Below are 21,537 nucleotides of genomic sequence, written 5' to 3' on the forward strand. Positions count from 1 at the left end.
ATATTTTCCTTAAACATAGTACCAGTTCCATTTAATGAAAATCTTTTCTGTTTTAAATATTTATGTAGATACATATATAAAACTGCTTGCATATGTACGTATAAAAGCCTACAACTTGAGAAAAGATTTCCCAACTGTAATTAAAATGAATTTTTATAACTACATAGCATCATCCCCATTAACAGTTTTATCAGATATACATTGGTGTAAACAAAATAGGAATGACAATATGGTATTGTGAAGTTTTAAAATGTGCTTTTTTCTTATTAAATAAAATTATTTTTAGATACAAGCATAACTTATATAATTTTTTCCTAACAGTGAATAGAATTTAAATAAAAACAAATATTAACGCGGAACTCTAAAACCTGTAAAATATTTTTACCTCTTTTTGTCACATAACTGTACAATTCCGATATGAAATAAATTTCCGCTCTTTAATTTGTGCACAATGTCAGTATTGCAGCAACCGTTCTGCGATGAATATCAAGTTTCGGAGGAATGTCATTGATTTTTTCGCCATTTTTTCGCATCAGATTATCTGACCATAATTATCTCGATCGAGGATCCTCCTGATTTTGTTTCTGTGGACAACCGCACCTTCGTTAACTTTAATAAAGCTAGCTGGGTCAGCTTCACAGAATTTACTGATAGCACTTTCAACGCTCTAGCCATTCCTACGGACGTACGCGTTGGCGAACGTCGATTCCGCAAGGTGATCGCAGCAGCTACCGCTCGCTCGGTCCCAGCTAGAAGAATAGCGGAAATCCGCCCCAAATTCCCAGCCGAAGCAGCCGTTTTAGCTAACGAGCGCGACACCTTACGCCATGCCGATCCCGGGGATCCCCGAATAAGGGATCTCTATTTGGAGATTCGGCGAATGGTAAAACATCCTAAGCGGACGAAATGGATAGAGCACCTGAAGTCTTGCAACCTCTCCACCGGTGTGAGTAAGCTTTGGGATACTACTATCAAGGCTTTGTCGAAAAGACATGACGACCGAGGTGAAGTTCAATTCAATGGTCCTACCTCTTCGCACCCGAAGAAGAGCGCGAGCTATTTTAACTGGCAGTTTCCACCGCACCCTTCGGTAGACAAAATCAAGCGATGTGTTAACCGACGGCTGCGAAAAATGCCAAACGACTGCGCGATGAGTAGGTTCAGATTGCCATCAACAAATCGAAATCTTCTAAATTCATTGGACCTGATGGAACTAACATGCTAATGCTAAAGCATCTAGGCTAGACGAGAGTAAGCTATCTTACCAAGGTCTTCAACTTGTCGCTGACCACTCTTATAATACCCGACGTGTGGAAAGTCGGAAGAGTGGTCCCACTAATTAACTCTCCTCTCCCCAGTAGTGAAGACATTTGAGGCCTTGCTACTCTCGACCTTCACTCCCCACCTGAACCTAGCCAGTCACCAGCATGGATCCCAAAAAGTGCACAGCACCACCAGTTCATGGCCTTTACCAGAAACCACACAACGCTACTGCAGGACATCAAAAAAACTACGCTTCTTCCAGGACTAAAGAGGTGGACCATGAACTACCTGAGCGGTCGACAATCATCCGTACTATTTCGAGGTGAAACATTTAAGCCGAGAAGAATTAAAGAGGGGGTTCCGCATGTGTAGTGTTTTCTCCCCGCTACTGTTTAACTTCTACAACTTGCAACTCCCACAGCCACCAGAGGGAGTTTCGATAACCTCGATGCAGTGGTACGCAGTTGAGGAAACTTCAGACTTGCTAGAATACTGCACTCCGGACAACAACAGCATGCCTCTTAATGTCTCCCATCGAACGCTTACATAGTGAGGCACTTATGCTCCCAGTTAAGGAGCATAATGAACTCTTCTTCAAGCAGTTCCTGCTGGGATATTTTCGTAGAAATCATCCTTGCAGCCACCTGCTCGGAGCGGAACTGCCTCCTAAGAGCATCAATAGGTATTTCCTTGACTACGTCCACGACATCCTACAGTACGCCGACCGCACTTCGGACGCAACTGACTTCCGACAGGTACTGACCGCCATTCACAGTGGAGCCATCAACACCTTCACCGACTCCATTCCGGTGAATGGCGTTCTTGGAGTCAAACCACTACCCATCGCAGACGAAGAGCTCGAGTTGCCGCGAGAAACGCGAGTGACCCTATCGCAGCTTCGTTCTGGATACTGTAGCAGGTTAAACTCCTACTTATCCAGAATAGACCCCGACATATCCAATGTGTGTCCTGCATGCAACGAGTCTGCGCAAGGAAAAGTCAAAGACGACATCATTGCTCATTTTCCAACATGAAAATTTAGAATATTTACAAACCTGTTAATATATGTTATTGACACAGACAAACGAAAAGAAATAGTAAAAAGATAGACAGTACTCAAAATATTATTTTTTACGACAACTGTAAAATAAATAAAGTTATCATGAGTACATAGAAGAAATTTTATCTCAAGTGTATCCTAACGCGAAACATCTTATAACGGGCAATGAAAATGGATTCGTAGGCAAAGTAGTGTTTAACAGGGTTCAACACTCAACAAGTAACACTCAAGTGTAATGGGTGAACAGTACGCTAATAGAAATTTCGACGAGCGTAGCAAGCGAAAATAAAACAGCTTCTGGCGAAGAACTGTTTAATGCGGTAGGGCAATACAACAAAACACTTAATTCAACTACTGGATACAAGCCTGAGGAAGTATTGAAGTATGAATTTAATGACTATACTTACACCGTACGAAACTAGTACGAGAAACAAGAACAATGCATATCCGATATTAATTATCATCTGTGTGGCATCACCGGCACATCAAAAGCAACACTCGATTTTCAACCGCCAAAGTGAACGCAGCGCCCATGTGCCATACAATATGATTTTGTAACTAAACTCTGTGTCATTATAATTACTAATTTTGAATATACATTTAAATAAAATACCATCCTGTGAACATTAAAGTGTCCGAATATCTTAAAATACCCTTTCAAATGAGAAGTGGGATGAGAATCTATTCAACATCCAGTGGTCAATGAACACGATGAAAAACAAAACTACGGATAGAAGTCCACATGAACTTTTATTTAGTTTTTCGCCAAGAGATATCCTTCAAAATAAAGTTTCGTTAGCATTACACGACAATAATCTAACAAGCGAAGAAGATCTACAAAATCTACGAGAAGCAACTTGTGAAGCATTAAACCAGAAACGACAACAAGCTAAGAAACGATACGATGATCATCATTCAAAACCAACAGAATTTCACGTTAATGACTTAGTGCTAGTCGAAAATGAACCTTCTCATTTTTTTAAGAGCTTGTTAATCTCATCGACTTTATTTGAAACGTTAGATTGGTTCATGCTTTTTGAAGATAATTTCATTTAAATGTCGAAAATGAACCTTTCTTCGGAAATGTTGTCTTCCAAAGCTGGAATAGTTGCTGGCTTATTTCTGTAGACTTTAGAAATGGAAGAACTGAACTTGGTTGACATGTGGTTTCAACAAGATGGCGCTTTGGAAGACAACATTTCCGAAGAAATTCGGGCTATTCCGGCCGAAATGCTCGAAAAAGTTGCCCAAAATTGGACTTTCCGAATGGACCACCTAAGACGCAGCCGCGGTCACCATTTAAATGAACTTATCTTCAAAAAGTAAATGTCATGAACCAATCTAACGTTTCAAATAAAAAACCGATGAGATTTTGCAAATTTTATGCGTTTTTTTTTTTTAAAAAAGTTATCAAGCTCTTAAAAAATCACCCGATAGTACTGGAACGTCGAGAAAGCTGGCTTTATAATTAAGCAAGTGCTTGGTAAAGATCGTCATTTACTTGAAGACTTGCCAGGAGCAGACCGATCGTCACGTCACTATACTTCAATTTACGCATCCGATAAGATGAAGTCATGGTGTCAACTTCCTCCCAGTTTTGAAGACAACAGCGATGAAGCCGATGATGAAAGCGACGAGCATAGCGAGGGCACTATACATTGCCAGGATAGCCGACTGTAAGGTAACCCTATGCAAGATATTAATTATCATCTGTGTGGCATCACCGGCACATCAAAAGCAACACTCGATTTTCAATCGCCAAAGTGAACGCAGCCTCCCTGTGTGATACAATATGATTTTGTAACTAAACTCTGTGTCATTATAATTACTAATTTTTAATAAACATTTAAATAAAATACCATCCTGTGAACATTAAAGTGTCCGAATGTCTTAAAATACCCTTTCAGAATGAAGAAGAAGCTATTCTAGTAAACAAAAAAGGAAATAAAAACAGGCCCAAATCATTTAATAGAAAATAATAACCAATAGAGGAAAATTAATTTTCCATTCGAAATTTTTTTAGAAAAACTAGATCCGAAATCCTTTAAAGAATTTTTAATCAGAGAAGTTAATAAAGAATTTGAGGCAATTACAAATAAAATTAATTTTGTTCGAGATGGAAAATTTTATTCTTTAAACTTTAAAAATATTCACGAACTTATGAATGAAATGAAATGGTTGATGTTCCTTTAACAAATATAATAAAATTTTCGAATATTCACGCTTGTATGAATGCGGTAATAATTATTTATAAATGCCCTATCATTAATAATAAATGTGAACATACAATTTAATTCCATTAGACTGCAAACATAGTAAATTTATAAAAAATCGCATGATGTCACAATAAATTTTTTAAAGTATCTAAATGTAATAATAATGTAGGAATAAATATTTGTAAATAGGAATCGCAAAATATCTTCCTTTACAAAGAACAAAGCAACATTGAACATTGTTCAAGCAAATAATATACTATTCTTAGCACTTCTTTAGATAATAAGATATATTTTAACCATGAAAAATTGATATTATGCAAATACTGAAAGTTAAATTCACTTACAAATTTTCTAATATACAATAAACGTATAAATATCCCATTCCCATTGTACAGAAAAACAGTCTGCAAATTTCTTCTGTACCGTGAGAGTTCACGTTTGACTCTGATCTTCTTTATTAAAATTTCTTTCCTCGATACATTTCTTAATTCTAATCTCTTTGTTTAAATGAGTTAAACATCCATTCTGGAAAATTGGCGCTCCCTAATAAGACAGCTTCAGCTGATGACACTATTTCACACCACAATTGAGAACATCCCCCAGCAAGCAGTCACCACACTAATACAATACCACTCAACACAACTCACCAAACTTCCACATCAATCAACCCACTCAACAAAAAGAATGGGAAAAAGGTAAAGCGGATAATTCGATCTTCACAAGCCGCACATCAACATTCACGCATTAAAATTCGCTACAAACATTCGCTTACACACTGCGCCGCGTCGACACCTTTCAATTCAATTTTTACACAAATCGATATTCACGGGAGCAGATCTACAAATTAACTTCGTTTTTCTGCCCAGTTCCTGCGAGCATCAATCCAACAAACAACTGTGTTTAATCACCACTTTTCCGAATCTTTTTAAGTGTATTTAAACCTTTTATTGTATTTTAAATACACATATCAAAGATTAAAATAAATTGTGCACGAAATTACCCTCTTATTTTCATTTTGCATTCGTAATCGCGGGTGTTAGTGAGCTGGAATGCCCTAACAAATTGAGGGGTTTAATCATGGTATTATATGTAATACTTGAAGTGAAAAAAAAACAAAAAAGTAACAAAAGAAAGTGCAGAAACTAACAAAAACATAAAAAAAAACTAAAAACCTAATCAAAAAAGGGGAAAAATATACCTACTTAAAAATACAAACATATTTACAAAAATATAAATATATATTGCAAGAAAACAAAAACAAACCCACTGTGCGCGAATTTAAAACACAATATAATAAACAATTTCAACAAACAAAAAACAATAAAAACCACACACAGACAATCGGGCGCGAAAACTTATAACAAAACATATATAAAAAACAAATATTCGGGCGCGAACACAAAATATATACTAACAATAAAACACCAAAATTATAAGCCGTTCTCGTATCCAGCAGACTTCAGGAGTGGAGGGGGAGGCTTGTAAACACCTACAGCGCATAAAACACCCCCTTGAGGAAAAACGAAGTGAGCGTATTTATTTCATTTCATTAAATCTATTTTAATGCACATATATAGGGATGTGAAAAATACGATTTATATGCTATGCTATGCTATATAAATAGCCGTTTTAATAGCGGAAAAACGGTTACCAAACTGTTCCACTTTTGAGTTTATTTTGCGGGGAAAACCGACCTCAGTTTGGTATAACGTATATATGTATAAATATATTATATATATGTATGTATGTTAAATAAATAATATTAATTTATTGCCCATGTAATAATTTACCCTCGTGTATTCAAACACATTTATTAACAAACACAAACATTAAGCAAATCAAGCATTTACTTGCGAAAATTTCCCTCAGACCCTTCTGCTTAATAAAGCAGTTACCAGGATTGTATATGGGCAAAGGCAAAATTATTATTAAATAGCATATAAAACAAAACAAATAAAAAACTCAAACATCCATACATACATACATATATGCATAACAATTTACCTCGTTATACATATACGCTATATATAAATCTAATATCCGATGCGCCTATAAACATATGTGTAACAAATATAAATTATAGAAGGCACAAATATTAATTTATCAACAAAAATATAATACATATGGATATGCAAATCTTCTTACTTTTCTATACTAAATTTTAATATACATACATATATTTGTAGCTATTTACATTCCGTTTTAAATCTCGGTCTCACTTTTTCGAAGAAATATAATAACCTATGTATATACAAACATACGGCAAAGAATCTGCATGTGACACATATTAGTACAAACACATATTCAAAGTCCATATTTGCAGCTATTCGGCAATACCCCTTGTTCTTTGGCAAACAAAAACAAGCAGGATTGCATACAACAGCGAATTGATCTATCTAACGAGCTCTCAATAGCTGAAGAATAATCATAAACACACAAACATGTTGTGCCTACTTAGGTAAATAGCGCATTGATCTCTTCAACGAGCTCTCAATCGCACAAAACACAGGTACCTACAAGGTCACGTTTACAAGTCCAAGTATTAGGGTATACCTAATTACACAACATTCGGTAAAAAATATTTTCATAATAAAATATATGTAAAAAAATATTTTATCTGCAAGTAAATAAGAAACGGTTATAATAAAAAATTTGTTTTATACGAAATAAACTCTTATTTATTGAAAAGAGAATTCGGTTTACACTGAGACAAATTTAACTCATTTTGACAAATATTTTACCATACAGTAAAAACAATGAATAATAATAAAAACCAAAATACACCTGCAGGAGCCACACGCTCTAAACAGGTTGCTAGATTTATTTCAGAAAGTGACAGTTTAACAAGATACTGCCCTAGATTTGCCTCTTCACCGATTCAGGAAAACTCGGAATCGCTACAAGAAATCAAAAGTCAAAATCTTACAAATTTTTGGACTCGCCTCCAAGCGGCTCATGACGCCATAGTAGATTCTGACAATTCAGATCTACCTATCTATCTATCTATCTAAATTATCTGCTTACGCCATATACGAAAACTGCTTAGACCAGTTCGAAGAAACAAAAGCTATGATCTCCGATCAACTAAAGCAATTGCACCTGCTCTCCACAGTAGAGTAGAGCTGCCACAAATACTCGTAGACAGTCAAAAGGCAAGTTCAGGCATCCATCTCCAGGTGCCCGCATGTGATACAGAAACCTTTTACGGAGGTTATGAAGAATGGCCGTCCTTCCGGGACATGTTTACGGCCGTGTGCATAAACCATCCTCAATTATCACATGCGCAAAAATTGTATCACCTCAGATACAAAACTAAAGGTCAAGCAGGCGAAATAGTCAAACAGTTCGCATTAAATGACGACGATTTCAATTTGGCTCTAAAGGCTAGATATGAAAACGACAGAATGCTGGTCGATAAGCAAGTAACGACACTATGAACTTGCCAAAAATTAAGAAAGGGACAAGTGTAGAATTCATCAAACTAGAATCCACTGTTTCAAATTGTTTGTCGATTCTATCGACACTAAATATTCCCACAGACAGCTGGGACCCAAATCTGGTAAACATTTGCACCGCCTCATTACCAGAAAAGTCGTTACTTCTATGGGAGCAATCGCTCTCATCACGAAAAAAGTGCCCAACGTGGCAACAAATGAAAGATTTTCTCACCACCCAATATGAAATTGCGGAAAGGTTAGAAGAAAAAATAATCAAAACTAAGAACGACCAAAATGGAAGCTTAAATAGACCCCAAGCTAGAAGCAAAAACAAATCAAATACAATTTTTAACGAAATACATTCGTTCACATCGGAACAAAGAAAACATATGTCATGCGAACTATGCACAAGAGGGCATAAGCTTAAAACTTGCGAGAAGTTTAAAAAATTGAATGTCAATGAAAGGAACAACTTTGTCAGATCAAAAAGACTCTGTACAAACTGCTTGTCCCACTCACACAATCTTAATAATTCCAAAAGCAACTTTAACTGTTTATATTGTCACAAAAGACACAATTCAATGCTTCATTACAGCAGATATCCCATCTCCCTCAAAGAAGGGCTTATTCAAAAAAAAGATCCACGGGTTTAATTGCAAAAGCAAATCCCGAAACCCAAAATTCAAAAAATTGCAAGGAAACACCATGTTGCTCAAAGGCACAAAAAGCTCAAACGCTGCACAGCCAAACACAAAGTGGCCTAGTTACAGAACTAGTTACCACCACACCAACTCAAGTTGAGAAAAAATCAAACAAATGCCTTAATTCACAATTAAGGAAATTTCAAAAGATAGGGAAACTCCCCCGAATATTCAACAAAACTAAAGAAGATCAGTATTGTGAGGACTGGTCTAAAGCCACAACTACTCGATCAAATAATGGCCGTTACGTCGTAGCACACAATTTTCAAATACCACACATAAAGGTAGGAAAAACAAGGTCAGATTCCCTCTGACAACCTCATATAAACATGTATGTATACACAAATGTATGTTCGTAACTTTTCGACCCCGCAGGATGGCTTTCGCCGATAATGATGCACAAATCCTGCTTAAAAGATCTCAAGCTATGTGGTGCGGTACTAAACGTCACATTAGTGCATACGCACTCAAACATAAAATATATAGCAAAAGTGTCTCAAAAAGTAAAAAAAAAAAATCGACACTTTTCATACAATATTGCCCCACAGAGGCTTCAATTTTCAAATAAATGAAATCTCAAGAGCAGGTTAAGGGATCATCATACTCTCAATGCGATACAGTTACTAAAGGCCAATGTCACTCTTATCGGGGTTATGGGAATTCGCTGAACAAAGCATCAACTTAATTATGAAGAATTTTCTACTTTAGGAATCGAAGTCGTACTCCATTCAAGGCCATTCTCTGGCAAGATTCCTCTAATTTCATAGTCCTAAATCAAGGGCTAAGGAGTACCCATTCTGGCCACATTTGAGGCAGGCGTGGAGTTAATATCCTTTATAAGCCTATAACATAAAAAAGAGCAAATATTAAACAACCGGTATACCATACCGATGAAGTAAGAAATTTTAAATAACCGCTAATAAAATTAATAAAAGCAAAGAAATAATAAACTTGTTTGCCTTAATAATGAGTCGTCAAAAAAGCAAAATCAAATAAGCACGCAAATTAAAATGCATACAAAAACATGTGTCTTGTTTAAATCAAAATCCGTTCTCTGCACACCCGGATCAATGTGAGTACATTACAACTCCATCATCAAATACTTCAGCTTTCAGAATGTATTCTGCGCCTCGGCTACTCCACCAGCAGTACGCCGATATATGTACATGCAACAGCACAGTTTAGAATCACTGTGTGACTCAATGCATCTAACGCATTTATACACACATACGTACACTCCATAGATATTCTGTTATCAGTTGCTGCTTGTGTGCATTAGTATTTGAAGTATGTATGTTTGTATGTTTGTATTAGTTTTATGTATGTACCCTGCAAAAATTCCATAACCGATTCTCAAACACATTCAAGCATTTTTACCAATACATAAAAAAGCATGTTGAAAATTTGTTGTAATGATTGGCAAAAAGAAACAACATCAAACTTTCACATTATGCTTTATTCATTCGCGCATATTGTGTGCATAGGAATGGAGCAATGTTTCATTTTACCGAAAAAGACCAAAACGAAGAAAATGGTGTTGCCCAATCGACAAAATCAATTAATTTGCAAAGCTTTTTTAAAAATTCGGGCAAATTAGAAGAAGAGAAAGCAATTCCACCTGTTGTGGCATTTATTTTCATGTCAGTGGCAGCACGACATATGTATCACAATTAATTGCATATTTACAAGTGAACGCGAAAGCCGCAAAAAGACGCGCGAGTGAATTAACGAGAAGAAAACAATTACATCAGGTGAGTAAAGTGATATTATTTATACAAAAAATGAAGAGGAAAACATTTTATAATGAAATGTGCAAAGTTAAAAAGGAGTGTGAAAGAAGTTCAGTGCGATACGAAAGTTTATCGGAATTTGCGCGTGCTGATGGGGAAGATGGCGAAGCTGCCGCGGCTGCGCTACATTCTACTCCTGAAGATTCTTTCTCATTTTCCGGCTCAGAATGCCAGTCGGAAAATGAAGTTGTTTCAAGTGCAGAAAAGTGCAAGCATTTAAAGTTATGGGCAATTAAAAATAATGTGTCTCAAGCCGTATTGAGCGATTTGCTCAGTGTTTTAAGAAAAATAGGAGTGCATGATTTGCCCTTGTCTGCAAAAACTGTGCTTGAAACAACAAAAATTAAATCAGTTATAAAGAATATCTCCGGCGGAGAATTTACGTATATTGGCATTCAAAAGCATTTTAAATCAAATTCATTTCCATTTTTGAATGAAAAAAGTGAAGTGTTAATAGATGTTGGAATCGACGGCTTAAGGCTATTTAAAAGTTCGAACAGAGCCCTATGGCCCATTCTTGGTTCAATTGTTGGCTTTCCGAAAACCACTCCTTTCACTATTGCCTGCTTCTCAGGAAAACAGAAACCAAATAGCACAAATGAATTTATGAAAGAATTTTGTGACGAGGTAGTGTACTTGAGAAAAAACGGGTTAAAAGTCGGTTTAATAAATCCAATTTTGAAAAGTTTTAATATTCGTTTGTTTACTTGTGATTCGCCAGCGAGAGCTTTTGTGACTGGGGTTCAAAATCACAATTCAAAGCACGGCTGCCCAAAATGTTGTCAAGTAGGCACATTTAATAAAAGAAGGGTATGCTTCTCTAAAAATTTAAGTGAATTAAGAACAGATTTTTCATTCAAAAATAGAAATGATCCGGCACACCATAATTTAGAATTTCGGGAACAAGAAAACGTGCTAGAAGTAGCAGCTTTTGGAATGGTTTCTCAATTCCCTTTAGATCCCATGCACCTCGTCGATTTAGGTGTAGCTAAAAAGCTGCTACACCTTATAGTAAGTAAAGTAAACGTTAACGTAATGAATCAAAAGATCAATTTTGTTTCTTCTTGGGTTCCTTCTGAATTCGGAAGAGTTTGCAGAAATCTCAATGATTTAAAAAGTTGGAAATCTACTGAATATCGACAATTTTTATTATACTCTGGTATATTTATTTTAAAAAATTGTGTTGATGAAGATTTGTACTACCATTTTCTTTTACTACATGCTAGTATACGTATTCTCTCTTGCGAAAGGTCTTACAAAAGAGAAGCAAATATTGTACAACAATTATTAGAGGAGTTTGTTAGTTTGTTTGGCAATATTTATGGGGAACATTTGATAAGTTTTAACCTGCATGGCCTACTTCATTTGTCTGAAAGTGCTACAGAATTTGGTCCCTTAGACACATTTTCTGCTTACAAATTTGAAAATTACATGCAGCGCTTAAAAAAACTTATTAAATCCCCTACGAATATTTTGCAACAGCTATATTTAAGAATTGAAGAAAGAAACAATTTAATAGAAGAAAACAATTCAATGTTTGACACGTTTTTTATAAATCCTAAAAAAGAGAAAGATTCGTTTTGCTTCAGTCAAGAGACGGGACCTTTCAAAGTCATAAATACGAGTATTGAATCGGGAGCAGAAGTAGTAGTCGGTTACAATTTTAAAGAAATCAGTAATTACTTTAGTGAACCCCTTGAATCATTTTCTGCTCTTGGCATTTTAGTAGCAAGTGGGTTAAGTGAAGAATTAATACGTTTTCCAAAAAAAAATATTAAATACAAATACTTTTGCGTACCTCATGAAAATCGTTTTCTTTTAATTCCAATTTTACACCACCTCTTTTATGACTTTGCACACTAGTTGTATGTTTATTCTGCTGTTTATCAAATCTGTTCAACTTAGAATTTCACTAATTTATATATATTTTTCTTTTTAAAATAATGCATCGTTGGAGCAATATGATGGAGTCGAATGATATTTTTAATGTGACGCCACCATCAACTTCCACTCCTAAGGGCTTAAAAAGGAAAAAAGTGCAACTATCGCATAATTTTTACGCTAGCTCTTCAAGTCAAGGTAAGAATTTCGAAATAAATATAGAAATAACTTTCTTCAGACTTTATGAAATGTTTTACAGTACTCACTCCGCACAGCCAAAACATGTTTTGCTCTGAAGAAACTGCAACTGCTTCCGAGGGCTTAGATGCAAACAAAGGTAATGTTAACCACTTTACGTAAAACATTAAAGTCAATATTTTTTTAGCACTTTTACTAATTATTCCTAGTATATAGAAGTATGAACTTGCTACAAATAATTTTATTCTTACAGATATAATGGCCAAGTTAGATTTAATTTTGGAAAAGCAATTGAACTTGGAAAGTCGCCTGGACAAATTGGAAGAAAACGTAAGTGATCATTATATTTAGGTCACTTCCTTACAGAAGTATACATTTTATATATTTTTTAATGCAAATTTTCATACATCTGTGTGTGCAAAAATAGCAGTAAAATTCAATTTTGAATTTAGCTGCTATTTTTGTGCACACAGGTGTATATCAATTATTACTATCTACATATGTACATATTTCAGATAATTAATAAAACTGATGTCATGGCCCACCACAAAATCGTGCGAGAGACGAAAGTCCTAGTAAAAAAGGTGCAGCAGACAGTGTGCCGCATCTCGGGAGAAAGTTGCGAAGACTTTCACACCGAACTGGCAGTTCTTATGCCAATGCAGACCTTGGATGCGGTCTTTGATTTGGAGGAGAAGATATTAGAAAAAAATTATGAAGATGCAGTTGTGAGTATTGTTTTTGTTTTTTTTTCTTAGAGTACACATGTTTATGAATTAACAAAATCACAAATGTCTTTGCAGATAACATATCTTTTCACTTTAAAGGGCACTTCTGGGGATATTGGCGAAGTTATGAAGCGAGTTTTTGGCGACGAAGTCCTCAGTTTGTTCAATTGGGATGGGAGGTGCGGGAAGAAATCGCTTTCAGAATTAAAAATAGTTAGCGTGGCTCTATTTGGTAATTCATACTATTGTTAACTTTATTTACCAAGTTTTCTGTTATTATGTTTTATTTGTTTCAGAAATTTTCAAACTGCATGGACGCATCGACTTCGAAAAGGAAGTCCGAAAGAGCGTTGAGCAAAGCCACAACAGGCAAAAGCAAAAACGCTATTTGCTGAACAAAAAAAACATAACAAAATTGTAAATTTTTCTTATACTAAATACTAATATAAAAGAAAACATACAAAAAAAATGGATTTTTATTTCTAATTATATTTTGCGGTATTCCATTATGGCAAGTAAAAAACCTTAGTATTTCACTTTGTATTTAACTGCAAAATGACGGTCAAAAAAATTGTCAAATCACTAGAAGTTTTACTCTCATTTCACCACACATTTTCTCAAAAAATGACCGTCAGTAAACTAGTAAATCTGCGGAAAAGCTACTAGTTAATTTACTGGTAAAACACCGGGCACATATAACGTGAATGAGCGGTGCAGCTATACATTTTGTTATGCTACTAAGCTTTGAGTAAGAACGGTATATACAATCACACAATTAGGTACGTAATGAAAAGAAACGGTCAAAAAAGTTCCCATGGCTCTTAAGAGTGTGACTGAAAGATTTACGGAAAGTCCCCGTCACGGCTCCAGGTCGTTTTACTAGTCATTTTACCAGTATGCTTCTCGCAGGGTATATACTAATTTATGAGATTTATTCAATAGGCAATGATTTTCACATTTTTATGAGCAAGTTTCATATTACAATTTTGTTGCTTACCATTGCACTTGACATTGTGTGTTTGAGCAAGTGAGCCTTTGAAATTGGACATTTTATTTAAACACAAGGAAAAGTTAATGAACATATTCCTTATCGCAGTTATCCAAATGCATCAGTAAATTTTCATATGCAACGAACATAAAACACCCCATATATATCAGCAGCTACACTTTAGAATTTTATGCGTAATTCTTATGTTTTAGAGTGTGCTGATTTCGAACATGACTTTCGTTTTGTTATGAGAGGCCACCTTTTATAAAAATATAAGTATCTAAACAAGTTAATATCTTAAAATAAAAGGTAAAAACTAAAATTTGTTTTATTTATAATTGCTTAGCAAAATTTAAGTTTTTTCTCTAAAATACATTGATTAACAAGTACTAAAAACATTTCTTTTTTCCCAGTGAGACTCCTTTTGGTACATTTTTGGTTGCAGTCATCATTGAGACTCTCCATAATCCCTGGTAACTCTTTTAATCTCATAAATATCTTGGTGAAAAATTTAATCCTTGCTTTTCACTTTAAGACTCATTAGGCCATCTAAACCCTGAAATGCTTTTAACATTTGTTTGAGTCATTGTTGTAGTTAGAGTAGTTGTTATTGTTATCTATATTTTCGTTAATACCTGAGACAGACATGTAGTAACAATACCATATTTGGTACAAATACCATATGTGTGTCACCATTTACTAGCAAAATACCATATGAGCAATGTAGTATTTTGCTGGTAACAATACTATGATGTTTCATTGTGGTGTTTGTATAAACACAGCTAAAAAACAGGTAACAAACTTTGCTAAAAGCTTTTACACAAAAGCTCTTCGAAATATTCCTTAAAAATGACTTAAAAAATTAATTATTGAAATAGAAAACAAAATATTTTTCAAAAGTTTTCTTCCGGAAAAGCAGGCAATGCCCTTTTTATGTGAGGATTCTAGAGAGACTTTAACCAAATCGCTTTTTCGCGATGAAAATAGATTAACTTTACAGTATTTGAAATAATTATACTTATTTTCTCCATAACACACATCTACATATTTATTGTTTACATTTTTTTTTTGAAATATTTAATGCCTATGAAACAAAGGTAGTATTTCAGTTTACTACATTGCCATGTGTGTCACCAACGTAGTAAACAGAATACCATGATACCTTTACTATGGTATTGTTACTACATGTCTGTCACGGGTATAAAACAGTCTACCTTTCACTTTGAGGATACGTTATGGTTGTGATGAACTATGGATCAACCATAAGTCGTCGAATATCTGGTTCATGATAAGTTTTCCGAACATATCCTAAGCAGAAATCTTTGCTATAGGGTCGAGCAACTACGTACATATATTATTAGTTATACTCAGCAACAGTCAAGCGATACTAAAAGCGATCGCTGCATACAAAATCAATTCTCTATTGCTGCAAGACTGTGTGGAACGAATGAACAGACAATCAGATCCTAACCAAGTTCACCTTATCTGGTTGGTTAAAAGATTTAAATAAGTAATCAACCTCCTAAGGGACATACTCAGACCACTTGTTGCCTTCTACACTGGCCATTGCAAGCTCAAGATGCCGTTATATATAACATGAGCCTGAAATACCGAAACACCTGCTAATTCACTGCGCAGAAGTCTGTAAGCGCAGGATAAAGTCTCTTGGATCCAAGTTTCCAAATAGGGATTAGTGAGTCGTTATGACCAAGGAGAGAACACAATAGACTTTAGGTCGCGGTGCACTTCTCCTTTATTTATCTAATCTAATCTAATCGCTTTCAACACAATTGCAGAGCGCACGTTGTATTTACAATAAGTTCTTGTTTCTTAATTTTAAAAGTAAGGGGTCAAACCACGTCAAGTGGTTCATGAAAATTTCTCAAAATCACCGATTTTGAAAATTAGCAGTGTATTAGAAAGGGGACCATACGCATACCCCGTTATATAAATATTTTGCCAAAATTCTTTTTTTTTTTAAGTTATTGAAGGTTGAAACTTAGTGTACGGTAAAATTGTAAAATTATTTCTCATAAACTACTGGAGACAAATCGATGAAATTTTGTGAAGCCAGAGAAAAATGTTCGTGCTAGATTACAGATATTTTTTGACCATCCATTTATTTAAATAATATTTTACATAATTTTTTATTAAGCAATTGAATTTTTCATGTGTTCTTTACGCTAAAACGAAAACTAAAAAGTATGTGACACAACCAGTGTTTGAAAAGCTACGCTAGGCTGCTACCGCTCTCACTTTGACGAGAGCCGTAGCAGAACAATGTAAAAGTATGTGCTCTGCTCTGCTCGGAGTTTTGTTAAATTGAGAGCGGTATAAGAGCAGAGCTAATTAAAATTTTCATGTGATACTCCTCTTCCGCTTTTAAAAGCGGACATCTGTGCCACAGAAAAGCATAAAACGATACAGGAAAATAATCAATAGCTTTAATGGATTACTTGGTAACTAAATTATTGTCAATTATAATGTACATATAGACGAATGTGTGAATATACATAATTAGAATACCGTATAATTTACATTTCTTTGTATTTTAAATTTTCTGCAGAAAATAATTCCATGCGCATAGAGCCCATAGTAGGCAGCCGACTGTTGCGTTTTTCCACTCACCGTGAGCAGTCCACTAGATTTCGAAGCGTCATGGGGCTCTAGCGCAGTGGTTCTCTTTTACTTACATAGACCCGACCGTCTAGGCAAAGACCATTGCAGACGACAAAGGACAACGGTAAAAAAAAACGGAAAAAACAGCGTTACCGATGCAGGTATGGGGTGTTCAGTAGCTAAACGCAAGTTTAGTTTCTAGGATACCCTATCGCCTGAGGAGCGGGCGCTGTTTGTCATGCAGCCCTCATGCCCGCAAATAACGCAGCGAACACCTCCGCAACTCCACAAAGCAGGATCAGCTGCTCGGACTCCTGCCCGGCAGGAGGCGCGGGCAGAAGAAAGAGGAGGTGCAGGGGAAGACTGCCCCCTTTACCACTTCAAGGAGGGAAGAACTCCTGAGGAAGCCGATAGGATGGCGAGGAACAGGGGCAGAGGCAACAGTGCCTCCCCGACCTCGAAGGTGCGTAAAGGCGGAAATATCCCAACCGGCAGTAAGCGGAATAGGCAGGGTCGGAACCGCGGACCAGTCAACGCTAATCCAACCAGGAGGACTGGAAGCGTGAAGACGGCGCCTCCAACAGCCAATCGCAAGAGTAGCCAAATCACGCCACAGGAGCCACCAAACTCCAAAAGGCAAAGAGGGAACTATGCTCAGGTAACTGGAGGCCAATTCTCGGGCAGCTGAGGAACAGCGCAGATATGCGGAAGCCTTAAAAGGCATACCGATGGATGTGCGGCCTCTGAACTACACGACGGAGACTCTGGGGGCAGAGGAGCTCACCGCTCTGCAAGATCTCTTCATGGAATTCACAATTCCCACGACAGCCGGTTCCACGTACCGGAATTGACTCGGATTTTATCCGACCAAAGGCTGTTTTTTCGGCGATCTAACCCTGTTTGATCACGACAAGGCATTGCACATTGCTCGCACGCTGCGCCGGCGCTCACCCCGAGTGGCCAACAGAGGACCTTCACGGACCCCAGGAGCTCAAACAGGCAACATAGCTCCCACTCTGACTAAGCCATTGATTCGTAAAGATCGCGAGCGAGATAGTGGTGGTGGCCTAGTCTTCATACTGCACAACACCGTGCAGTATCGTCTAATCGATGAGGACATCGACCGCAGGGATAGTACCCTAGAATGTAAGGGTATAGCTATCCGGTCAGGCGATGTCGAGCTCGAAATACTTAATATATACATCCCCCAAGTTACATGTTGCCCCACAGGACATCACCCGAATATAGGCGCGGTATTTCGTGGTAAAAACCGTTTGGTACTAGACGACTTTAACGCGCACCATGATCTTTGGCATTCCTGCCTGTCAAATGATCGTAGGGGGATGATTCCGCAAGGTGATCGCAGCAGCTACCGCTCGCTTTATCTCGGCTGGAAGAAAAGCGGAAATCCGCCCCAATTTCCCAGCCGAAGCAGCCGTTTTAGCTAATGAGCGCGACACCTTACTTCATGCCGATCCCGGGGATCCCCGAATAAGGGATCTGAATTTGGAGATTCGGTGTATGTTAAATCAACATAAACGGACGAAATGGATAGAGCACCTGTACCACCGGTGTGAGTAAGCTTTGGGCTACTACTATCAAGGCTTTGTCGAAGAGACACGACGACCGAGTTGAGGTTCAATTCAATGGTCATGCCTCTTCGGACCCGAAGAAGTGCGCGAGCTACTTTAACCGGCAGTTTACACTGCACCCTTCGGTAGACAAAGCCAAGAGATGTGTTATCCGACGGCTGCGCAAAATGTCAAACGACTGCGCGCCACTTACTTTCACCGATGAGGAGGTTCAAGCTGTCATTAACAAAGCAAAATCTTCTAAATCCATTGGCCCTGATGGAATCAACATGCTAATGCTAAAGCATCTAGGCTCGACGGGAGTAGGCTATCTCACCAAGGTCCTCAATCTGTCGCTGACCACTCTTCAAATAACCGATGTGTGGAAAGTCGGAAGAGTGGTCCCACTACTGAAACCTGGCAAACCCGCCAACAAAGGGGAATCTATTCGCCCAATAACTCTCCTCTCCCCAATAGCTAAGACACTTGAGGCCTTGCTACTCCCGACCTTCACTCACCGCCTGAGCTTAACCAGCCACCAGCATGGATTCCGAAAATTGCACAGCACCACCATAGCACTCAGCGTCATAAACGCTCAGATAGTTCGTGGCCTCAACCAGAAGCTACCTTGCGAGAGAACGGTCCTCGTAGCGTTGGACTTGTCAAAAGCTTTTTGACACAGTCAACCACAAAACGCTATTGCAGGACATCGAGAAAACCACGCTTCCTCCAGGGTTAAAGAGGTGGACCATGAACTACCTGAACGGTCGTCAATCATCCGTACTATTTCGAGGTGAAACATCCAAGCTGAGAAGAATTAAACAAGGGGTTCCGCAGGGTGGTGTCCTCTCCCCGCTTCTGTTTAACTTCCACATCTCGAAACTCTCGCAGCCACCAGAGGGGGATTCCATAACCTCGTACGCAGATGATTGTACGATATTGTCGTCGGGAAATGGAATCGATGGCATGTGTTCGAAGGTAAACAGCTACCTCTCCGACCTTTCTCGTTTCCTCACTGCACGGAACCTCACACTTTCCCCCACCAAAGCCACAGCGACCATTTTTACGAACTGGACGAAAGAGTACAGACTTGAGCTTAATATTGAAGTCGATGGCGTGAAAATTCCGACTGTAAATAATCCTAAGATTTTAGGTGTAACTTTCGATAGTCTATGCTCCTTCACTCCCCATACGACCGCGATTGTTGCCAAAGTACAGAGCCGCAACAAAATCCTGAAGTCGCTAGCCGACAGCACATAGGGAAAAGACAAAGAAACGTTGTTGGCAACATACAAGACAATTGGCCTGCCGGTCCTCAACTACGCACCACCTATATGGTCTCCTGGATGCAGTGGTACGCAGATGAAGAAACTCCAGACCTGCCAGAATACTGCACTCCGGACCAAGACGGGATGCTTTTTGATGTCTCCTATCGAACACCTACACAGAGAGACGCTTATGCTCTCGGTTAAGGAGCATAATGAACTCCTCTCCAAGCAGTTCCTGCTGGGGTGTTTTTGTAGAAATCATCCTTGCAGCAATCTGCTTGGAGCCGAACCGCCGCCCAGGAGCATCAAAAGGTCCTTCCTAGACTACGTCGACGACGTCGTACAGTACGCTGACCGGACTTCGGACGCAACTGACTTCCGACAGGTACTGACCGCCATTCACAGTGGAGCCATTAACACCTTCACCGACGTCGGATAACGTGGGCATCTTGTTAATAAAAGAGCCATGGGTCCACAGAGGAGAGGCCTCAACTTGGACTGCAACAAGATAATCTGGGATCTCTCCATTGGGAGATCCTGAGCATGTGTAGTAATTAGGAGAAATATTGATTACTTTTGTATTTCAGTATTCCTAACACCTGGTCGCTGTGCAGGCCAGGGACAACAAAATTGCGGACTTTGTCCTGGCAGCGGCTTATTTTCCATGAGACACGCATACTGCTGTGCAGGGCCTGGTGAATAACTGCAGGTCCTGGGGTGTGATGCGAACGCGCACCATATGGGGTAGTACGGACTGCAATGCACGAGGTGAGTCTCTAGTTAAATTTATTATTAGTAATAATCTAAGTATTGAGAATCTAGGGTGCGAACCTACATTCGTAACTAGTAACAAGAGGGAAATGCTGGACATCACCCTGCGTAACGAACTCATGTCGGTGGTGGTATATAGTGGACGGTGTCGTCAGAACTTTCATTGTCAGATCACAGGATCCCGCAAATCCACCCACAATCGTATTCCAAAAAACACAAATTGGGCCACATATTGGGATACGTTAGAGCTAAATCTTAAAGGGAAGGGAAAGCTAGTCAGAGGTACAACAGCCTTGGGACTGGACTGCAGCTGCCCCTAAAAGACGATCACCAAAGGATGCAACTGCCCTGGTGGTCAAGAAAACTCTCGGTACTCTGATGGAAGGTACATAAGCTCTTCAACAAAGACAAGCTTATTGAGAACTGGGAGGAGTACTGAGGCAACGTAACTACCTATAATAAGAGGTCTGGAAAGCGGGAAAATTTTAAGAATTTCTGTGAAAACGTCTCTTCAACACCATAGGCAGCAAGACAAAGCTCTTCCTAAGGGAAAGACCGAACCAGCTATAGCGATTAAAAAGTGTGACGGTATTTATACGACCAGTGCGGACGAGAGAGCTACGACACTCTTACAAGCGCATTTCCCGGAGACGGTTGAGGAAGATCAGTGACTATCTGTAGTCGATCATAAGTCGTCTCGCCTAGATTCGGTAGTCGCAAGGAAACTGTTTACTGCGGACTCAGTCAAGTGGGCTACGGCCTCGTTCGCTAAATTCAAGTCCCCGGGGGCGGACGGCATTTTTCCCGCACTTTTGCAACTGGAGAGCAGGTTCTACTGCTGAGAGAGATAGCCTGGCGCTGGCGTATATCCCTGAACAATGGAGGACAGCAAAGGTGATCTTCATACCGAAAGTGAGAAGGAAGAACCACTCACTGGCTTAAGGCATAACTATAATGTGAATAAGCACGCTTAAGCCAGCGTAAGCAACTGTCCGAATACACATAAATTGTATTTTGCAACTATAATGTACTTTACATAAAGTTTC

General features: G+C 38.2%; 2 protein-coding genes across 6 annotated transcripts in view; one reads left to right on the forward strand and one right to left on the reverse strand.

Annotated features, from left to right (window-relative positions):
- Positions 1–21,537, reverse strand: part of LOC126765067 (alpha-methylacyl-CoA racemase) — a 129,729-nt gene that overhangs the window by 88,454 nt on the left and 19,738 nt on the right. The window lies entirely within an intron of this gene.
- On the forward strand, positions 9,390–13,696 carry LOC126765081 (uncharacterized). Of its 2 annotated transcripts, XM_050482694.1 has the most exons (7): positions 9,390–10,428; positions 12,425–12,546; positions 12,608–12,685; positions 12,800–12,876; positions 13,062–13,274; positions 13,350–13,506; positions 13,571–13,696. In XM_050482694.1, exons 2-7 carry the CDS (start codon positions 12,429–12,431, stop codon positions 13,693–13,695), a joined length of 768 nt encoding a protein of 255 aa, XP_050338651.1. In that variant the 5' UTR covers positions 9,390–10,428; positions 12,425–12,428; the 3' UTR covers position 13,696. The 2 variants fall into 2 exon arrangements, with proteins under 2 accessions (XP_050338651.1, XP_050338650.1); XM_050482693.1 differs by lacking the exon at positions 9,390–10,428 and having other exon boundaries at positions 12,340–12,546.

Source organism: Bactrocera neohumeralis, unplaced genomic scaffold, assembly GCF_024586455.1.
Source record: "Bactrocera neohumeralis isolate Rockhampton unplaced genomic scaffold, APGP_CSIRO_Bneo_wtdbg2-racon-allhic-juicebox.fasta_v2 cluster10, whole genome shotgun sequence".
NCBI lineage: Eukaryota > Metazoa > Arthropoda > Insecta > Diptera > Tephritidae > Bactrocera > Bactrocera neohumeralis.

Coding starts and splice junctions, on each gene's coding strand:
- LOC126765081 (XM_050482693.1), top strand. CDS start 12,411: ATGCATCGTTGGAGCAATATGATGGAGTCGAATGATATTTTTAATGTG. Junction 12,686..12,799: donor GGGCTTAGATGCAAACAAAG/GTAATGTTAACC, acceptor TTATTCTTACAG/ATATAATGGCCAAGTTAGAT. Junction 13,275..13,349: donor AAAATTATGAAGATGCAGTT/GTGAGTATTGTT, acceptor ATGTCTTTGCAG/ATAACATATCTTTTCACTTT.